The sequence below is a fragment of the Arachis hypogaea genome, chromosome 13 (genome assembly GCF_003086295.3).
Source record: "Arachis hypogaea cultivar Tifrunner chromosome 13, arahy.Tifrunner.gnm2.J5K5, whole genome shotgun sequence".
Taxonomy (NCBI): domain Eukaryota; kingdom Viridiplantae; phylum Streptophyta; class Magnoliopsida; order Fabales; family Fabaceae; genus Arachis; species Arachis hypogaea.
The window spans coordinates 27,297,304-27,305,638 of record NC_092048.1 but is presented as its reverse complement, the minus strand read 5'-3'; the positions used below and the strand labels follow the sequence as shown (position 1 = coordinate 27,305,638).

General features: G+C 29.0%; 1 protein-coding gene across 3 annotated transcripts; it reads left to right on the top strand.

Annotated features, from left to right (window-relative positions):
• Positions 1-3,185: 3,185 nt before the first annotated feature.
• On the top strand, positions 3,186-7,923 carry LOC112737819 (uncharacterized). Of its 3 annotated transcripts, none has more exons than XM_072211531.1 (6): positions 3,186-3,340; positions 3,421-3,630; positions 4,775-4,933; positions 5,037-5,177; positions 6,533-6,661; positions 7,387-7,923. In XM_072211531.1, the coding sequence occupies exons 2-6, from the start codon at positions 3,445-3,447 to the stop codon at positions 7,684-7,686; spliced, it is 915 nt and encodes a 304-aa protein (XP_072067632.1). In that variant the 5' UTR covers positions 3,186-3,340; positions 3,421-3,444; the 3' UTR covers positions 7,687-7,923. The 3 variants fall into 3 exon arrangements, with proteins under 3 accessions (XP_072067632.1, XP_025643725.1, XP_072067631.1); XM_025787940.3 differs by having other exon boundaries at positions 6,524-6,661; XM_072211530.1 differs by having other exon boundaries at positions 3,191-3,254; positions 6,524-6,661.
• The last annotated feature ends 412 nt before the right edge of the window (positions 7,924-8,335 follow it).

The window sequence follows — 8,335 nt, the reverse complement described above, 5'->3', positions numbered from 1 at the left end:
TTCGAACATAACAACTCAATACCCAAACATCATAAATACACAAATTCCACTAGGGTTGAGAATATTACCACAACCAAGGATCAAGAAGACAAGATTAAGCCTCTCCTTCAAACTAGTTGGATCCTATAACATCAAAGAGTCTAAAATCTCAACACTTTTTATCCAAAAATTCGAATTTAAGGGCTGAAGAACTGAACTAAAATCATGACTTACCTCAAGAACAAAGTAGTGAGTTTTTTAGAGCTCGTCGTGCTGAACGCGTGGCCATAAACGGTGCGACAATCGAAGCTCCGGATCAAAAGTTATAGTGGTTTAAAGATCAAACAAGGGTAGAACCTTGGAAGAGTGTTCTTCCCCTTTCTCTTTCCATTTCCAGCGTGTTTGAGGATTTAGTGAGGAGAGAGAGTGCTATTTTTAGGATTTTAGGTTTTATTTGGTTCGGCCAAGGGCCCAATATGGGTCTGGTTGGTCCGGTTTGGTCCGTTCGGTCCAATCTTGGGCCGATTTCTTTAAAATTGGTATCAAAATTCTCGTTTCAATCTCCTCTATCACATTAAGCCATAAAAATCACATTTTTGACTTTCTAGAATAAATTCTAATTTATTGGTTAATTAGTCATTAATTAACTAGGTTTTACACAAAATCCTAAACAACTAGTAGAAGGCACCACCTAAAGAAACCATAGCAACACAAATAAAAAACTTATTACATCATTGAATAATGTAGAAACTTAATACTCCCCATGGACCCTAAACATTCCCGAACGAGTTGTCGCGCCACACCTACATGAAAAGGTTTGGGCTAGCTGTTCTTCTTTTCTCCTTCTCCCGGTTCCACTTTGAAGCACAGGAAACAACTATATCAAGTTTCATTCTTTTTTCATCAAACATAACATTGTTGATCTCATTTCTACCCTTCCACACAAACTAGATCACCGTAAAAAACTCCTTCTCTTACTCATATTCCTATCTATCCAAGTCTGAAATTATTCCTTAGAAGAATCCGGCCAAAGAAAAGGTAGTATACCGTTTTCACTGGGAGGAGGAGAGAGAGAGAGAAAGAGGGAAAATGGGGAGAGAGAGGAAGAGAGAGAGAAATGGAAAAAGAGAGAGAGAAAGAGAGAGAGGAGAAGAAGAGAGAGAAAGAGAGGGAGAGATGAAGGGGAAGAGAGAGAGAAGAGGCAGAGATAGAGAAAAGAGAGAGAAAGGCGAAGGGGAGAAAGAGAGAAAAGAAGGAGAGAGAGAGGGAGAGAGAGGGGAAGGGGGAGAGAGAGAAAGGGGAAGGGGGAGAAAGAAGGAGAGGGAGGGAGAGAGAGAGAGGGGGAGAGAGAGGATGTGAAAACTAGCTTTAGCCTATAAACCAATTTAAATTAATTTTTTCAATTAAAACTAATTTTATTATAATGAACCGGTTTAAAACCAATTTCTTTTGTGACAAAGTAGTTTGGTTCAGTTTTTAAACTATTTAAAATGGTTTAGTGCAATTTCAGTTCAATTTATGGAAAAACTGAACTAAGCACTCCCTTAGTTTCCAGTTCACCCATACACAACACATAATTTGCATTCAAATTGGACAAAAAATATTTTCACAATCATTTTTAATAATAGAATCGATCAAATAATTATGTTTGTGTTAAATTAAATCAAAGTAAATCAAGTCAAATAACTGTAAAATCTAAAAAATCAGTTTTCAATTAATAAATCTAAATATTTAATTCTGTCCTTGTTCACATTAATAACGGTTAGTTTAATTCTGTCCTTGTGCATATATTATATAGTACATTGGTTTTCTCTTGTATTCTTCTTACGTGATCAACAATCATACCTTTGCTATATCTTTTTCTTCAACTTCTAAGAATTTTAACAGAGTTGTTTTCCAGAGTTAAGTTAGAAAGAATATGATTCTCGAGCGGTCTTTCATAATCAGAATTCTCCTTTAGAACCAAATTCAGCTTATCAATTTGCACAAAATAGGCTATATTTACACACTGTTTATTGACGGTAGCTAAAAAACTCACACATTAAAATTAATCAAAACCATAAATATATTACAACTACTTCTAATGAAAAAGCAAAATGTCAAAAAAAGCTATATAAACTAAGCATAGAGGGTTAAAGAAGTGATTGATATAAAAAATTAGAAAGAGTTAATGACCGCTGAATAATCATAAAATATTGAGTTCCAAAATCTTCATTTTTTCAGTTTCCAACTATTTTACTAGTAACTCTCACGAACCAAAATAGCATAGCCTAAAAAAGAAAAAAAATAGTGAAAGAGTGATAACACAAATTATAATCTCCAATTTACCAACTTTGGGGTGGCTACATTGGGTGCAAGTGGCAATCCGATGCTAGCAAAATTATTTTAAAAATTTTAAACATTCAAAATTATATTTAAAATTATAAAATTCATGTAAAAAATTCCAAAATTATTTTAAAAATTATTTTAAAATTTCTAATAAAAATAGACATCTAAACGTAATAAAAAGAAGCATAAAAAATCTAACAAAAAAGATATTCAAAATTATTTTAAAATTATAAAACCTATTAAAACAAGATATCTAAAAAATATTAGAAAAAGAACATTCAAAAATTAAAAAATATCTAAAATTAAAAAAAAAACATCTAAAACCTAAAACAAAAAAACTTCCAAAACATAATTGGCTAATTTTTATTTTTAAAATATTTTTTATCCTAATTGGTTCTAATTGATGACTAGGATTTAATTTAATACTAATGTAATTATTTGATTTGTTCTATACTTTTTTTTTAAATGAATACAACGTCCATACGTATAACAAATCCTAGTTGACTCAAATATTTTCACATAGTCGTTTTTAATAATAGAACAAATCAAATAATTACATTAGTATTAAATTAAATTAGAACAAATCAAGTTTGCAATCAATAAGTCTAAATCTTCAATGTTGTGATTGTTCACATTATAAATAATTATTTGTTTATCCTAATCTTTTGCTAATATCATATCACATATAATACTGCCACCCATAATTATTATGCATTTCCCCATCATCAATAAATAAATAAATAGAGTTGTGTTATATGGAGTTGTTCAAATAACATTTATTACGTATATAAGAGACCGTTGACTTTCTTAGCGTGGGGTGCAAGAATATGAGTAAGTGACCATATATTATATATAGCAACTTCAATCAAACTAAGGACAGAATCTTATATAATAAAAATTAATCATATCTTTTCATTCATAGAGTAACTACTAAACTCTGTCTTGTGGTTAGTAGTTTCTTTTCTATTGGTTTAATTTGCAGTATTTAGTTATTTACTTTGCAAAGAATAAATTTGAAGCCAAAAATTTTTCAGTAAGTACATTATTATATTAAATTTATTTGACTTCTTACTTTTACGATATATGCTAACTCATATGAAGATTATTTATTAGGCTAGAGGTAGTGATATCAGAATAATGGATCGCGAAGAAGAGAATAAGTTTGACCAGGAACATGCATACAAGCAAGCGATGACATTTTGTGTTGTCAAAATTTGGCCAAAAGATTCAGATATGGATAGCAATGTTATTCAAGTATTAAGGTTGTTTGAGAGAAAGGATGAACACATTTTTCGGATATCTGAAAAGATCAGAGACAAAGTGGTATGTGAAATAATTAATATGGTTTGTGTCTTTACTCTGTTTTAATCTTCATATATCAATTAAATACGAAGAATTGCAAAAGATTCATTGGTGTTATAAGTTGAAGTTAAAAATAAAACGCATTTGTCTTCTAAGAACAGCATTTTTATTCACAAAAAGTTACGCTTGTATCTGCTTCCATTAGGCAATTTTATTATAGAGAAAGTTTAGGGGCTAGCAGATTTATTAAAATTTAGCCAGCACTTAGCCAACAAAAGAAAAATGAGTGATTCTCCACTATTAGATGAAATCTCACACCATTAAATACACTATTGATGGCTAATTGATGATTACAACTTACAAAATCTGCTCGTCCTAGCATTCCTCTTTACTATAAATAATATGCTGTTTGAAATTATAATTAAATATTAAAAAAGTGTTATCCAAGCGGCAGAGATACAAAATTGTATTCGGCAGGTTAAACATGGACAATACATTGTCCTGAAACACTGAATTAGTGTATTTTTTGTCATTCCTATAAAAAAGAACACAGAAACACTTGATGGAAACATAATTTATTTTTTAATTTTTTCTTTCATTATTCCTATCAATTTTTTATTATATGTTTTATTATTCTATTTTTTTATTCTAAATTTTGTGTGAGAGATAAAATGAAGGTAAATTAGAATTTTTATTATTTGTTCTATCTTATATTCAGTTTATCACCAAATAAAATATAAAAGTATTAATCTTTGTGTCTTTATCCATTTGTCCTGTTCTCAGTGTCCTGTCCTTAAAACCAAACACAATCTAAGATATGTTGCATAATATTATTGTTTATAGCCAAAATTATTGTACTGGATTATTATTTTCAGTAAATTTATTTGTTGAGAAACAAATGTTTATGATAAGGGACGGATCTTTGTGTGAACTTGTGGGTAACTGGCTCCACTAAAATTTAGAAATTTTTTGGATAATATATGATGATGGTATTCACTATTCATCTGTTTCTATTATGTTAATATTAATTATTGGCATATGATATATGTTTTGTCTTCTACTATCAAAATTTTCAAAATCCATCACTGAATATATGATATCAGAAAAAGCAATAATATAATATGATATGACACAACCTTAACTTGTTAGGAATTTCTTCTTGCAGTTTGGTAGGGAAAAGTTGGTTCAAAGGATGAATAATCTGAAAACATATTACTTGAACAGTATTAATGGAAGTATTGAAGAGAAAAAGAAGATCTTGACTCAACTGTATCAAGCACTAGATCTGCTGTCATTTGAAATAAAACGCAGAGGGAAAGAACTTGTATGTCTTCCTAATTAAAAGAACTCATTTGATATTTTATCATCTTCTTGCTACAAGATAGAATGTCAATGATATATATATTTGTGAATTGTGATGACTTTAGTTGACATTGAAGATGCTACACACAAGCAAAAATTTGGCTCAAGAAAATTCAGTCCTAAGGAAGATAAATGTGAACCAGCAGCAGCTGAGAGAATCAGACACTACTACTTCAACTTCACATTTGACAGAACTTAGAGAAATTGTAATTTCAGAACTCTTCTTATAGCTTTTGTTTTATTTTATATAAAGTAACATTGGCATCATCAATCCCTTGGATTTTAAATAAATGGTTATTTTAAAAGTTTATTTAAGCCCAAATAAATATTTATTTATAAAATTCAAACTACATAAATTAACTTTTTTTTATCCATAATGATAACCATATTAACTTTTGCATGTAAGTTTGTTAGTTTAATTTATCTAAGACTAAAATATTTCTATTCTTTTATCTAATATATATAGAGAGTACAGTCCATGGTGGCTATGATTATAACGATGGTATTGATGGTAATTTTGACGATACTTAAAAGTGTAGCAAAATTTTAGGTCACAATTTTTATTATTTGGCAACACTTTTTAATTTACAAAGCAAAAAAACAAAATTATAATAAAATTAATAAGTGATGTCAAATTATTAAAATAGTGTGACATTGATTTTAGGTACGCTTTTTAAGTTTCATCCAATTTTCATATCCAGCATAACGTTTATAATCATATCTGCATAGAACTCATCATATATAATTTACAGTGGTTTGTTAGAGAAATTTTAGATATTTGAGTCCATGATTTTCAAAAATTTTAACTTGTCGGAAATGACCTAAAACCTGCTAATAAGTTTGTTAACATACAAAAAATTTATATTGAATTAAAAATTAAATATGAGATACAAATAAAAAGGTTTGATATACTTATTAAAGAGATTTGATAGATAAATAATTAGATGTTTAATATACTATTTTAAAAGAGAAATGTTAAGAAGTCATCAGAATTTATTATCTTTGTTCATCATTTAGTCATCAACTCAATTCATTTAGTTTAATTTCTTTAGTTTAGTAATTCAACAATATACGATATCTCATACTTTTAATCATGAAAAAATAACAAATAGGTCCCTAACCTTTTGTCCTGCAAACATTTTTGTCTCTGACCATTTGAAAATACTTTTAAGTCTCTCACCTCCTTAAAGTTGGACAGATTAGTCCTTCCTTAAAAGTTGGGTCTGACAGAGGCATTTGTATGGAGAGACTAATCTGTCCAACTTTTAAGGAGATGAGATACTTAAAAGTATTTTCAAATAGTGAGAGATAAAAATGTCCGCGAGACAAAAAGCCAATGACCTATTTGTCCTTTTTTCTTTAATCATTGATGACTAAATAATAGCCAAAAATAATAAATATATGTGATGACCTTCTAGCATTCCTCCACAAATTTTTATTTATAAGTAGAACAAATCTAAAACAGGACAGGTCTAACTCCATAAGAGGCAGCCTGATTTAACCCTACTTATAATAATGTAAACATTTATATAGTTTCTACAAACCTTTTTAGTTATTTCAGATACAATGGACATATCGCTACAGCTACTATCCTTACAATCAGAATTATGACACACTACTTCAACAGTTGAAAAAAGTGGAAAAGGATATCACATGTGACTTAAGAGAATGTTTGAAAAACCAAGTCAAGGTTAGAATTTCACATACCCTACATTAAGTCCTGCTATTTCCTTGTTTCATATATTATTCTATTTCTACTTTCATTTTAATGCTTTCAACATTTTTAATCAAAATGTTTTGGCTTTTCATTTTGTTTGGACTTTAGTTAACATGTTATAAGAATATATATTAACATTGGTAATTGAAATTTTATGAAAAATACAAAAATTTAACTTTTGTTGTTGTATTTGTTATGTATGTATTAAAAACAAAATTCGTGTCTTTAGTATATATATTATATTATTATTTCAATCATGTAATGTGTATACAAAAAATCAGCTACTCATATAAAATATACGTTGAAATATAAAATATACATTAAAAATAAGTTAAACAATATATGTATTTATATACATAAATACATAATAACCGATTTAGTAACTAATTTTGAGTGTGTACATAACATTTTTTATTAACCAAACCTACTCTTTTCTTTATTAGTTTTAAATTCTTCCAAAAGAACCATTAAATAATAAGATTTTGTTGTTTTCCTTGTTTCTTTTATTTAGTTCCAAGAAAAAAAGAAAAATCATAATAAAAATAAGGAAGCATTTAGCAATTAATTATAAAAGTACAAAATAGAAAGAAAGGGAAGAAAAAAACGGCTTAAATATAAGTAATGCAGTGTAACGTTTCATTTCTAGTCCCAATGGCTTACATTTTCGCGCATGTCTCCTTTAATTTTGCTTTAAATAGTTTATATGTGATGAGTTAATGGAGATGAGGAAGAAAAAGCGTGCAGTAGAAACCAAAATCAAACATGCCGAGAGAGAAATAGAGTGGATCAATGAAGAGATATGGTCTTTCCAAATACACTTGAAAGACAATCACTGCAGAAAGGAAGCATCGCTTTGCATTCTTACGAAATGGAAAGGTGGTAGACATTCAGATTCTAAGTGGGATGTCAGATGTGGCAACCTGGAATATAATTCTGTGGACAGTAGAAGATCATGGATTTCCAAGTGTCCGATTGGATTGCTTGTTAGTACTTCTTAAAAAAATAAAAGTACTTTTATTGAATTTTAAATAATCTTAGTTGTATATTGGATTTGTTAGTACTTTTAAAGGTACATTGGATTGGATTGCTTTGTATAAAGTCTGTCAGTTAGTCAAAAATAATCTTAGTTGTATATGCTCTCTTGCTAAGAGTTGCTGCTATATATACGTGTGGTTGTCTTAGCTTGCAAGTAACAATGATGAATTCAATAATAACATAGCAATTCAGTTTTTTTATTCTCTCTCAACTCTTTCAGACTCCTTTTTGTTTTTTTCTATGCATTGAACCTTCTAAAGTTCTGCTATATCTGATTTATTAAACAAAAAATCTTTCTCACCTATTGCGAACAAACTGAATGAGGATAATTCCTTCACATGGAGGTATCAAGCGTTACTCACAATTTAAAGTCTTGAGATGAAAAATCATCTAAATAGCACTAAATTTTATTAGTGTATGCAACTGATGAAGAATCAGAATCTTTCAAGACATAGCGTATGCAAAATCTCACTCTTTCTACATAGATTGTGGCATCTATGACTGCCACTTTCAAAAATAAGGTAATTCACTATTATACATTCCATGAAGTATGTAATACTATTGAAAAATATTGCAAGGAAACTGGTATTGTCAAGGAATATTTGGCTACAA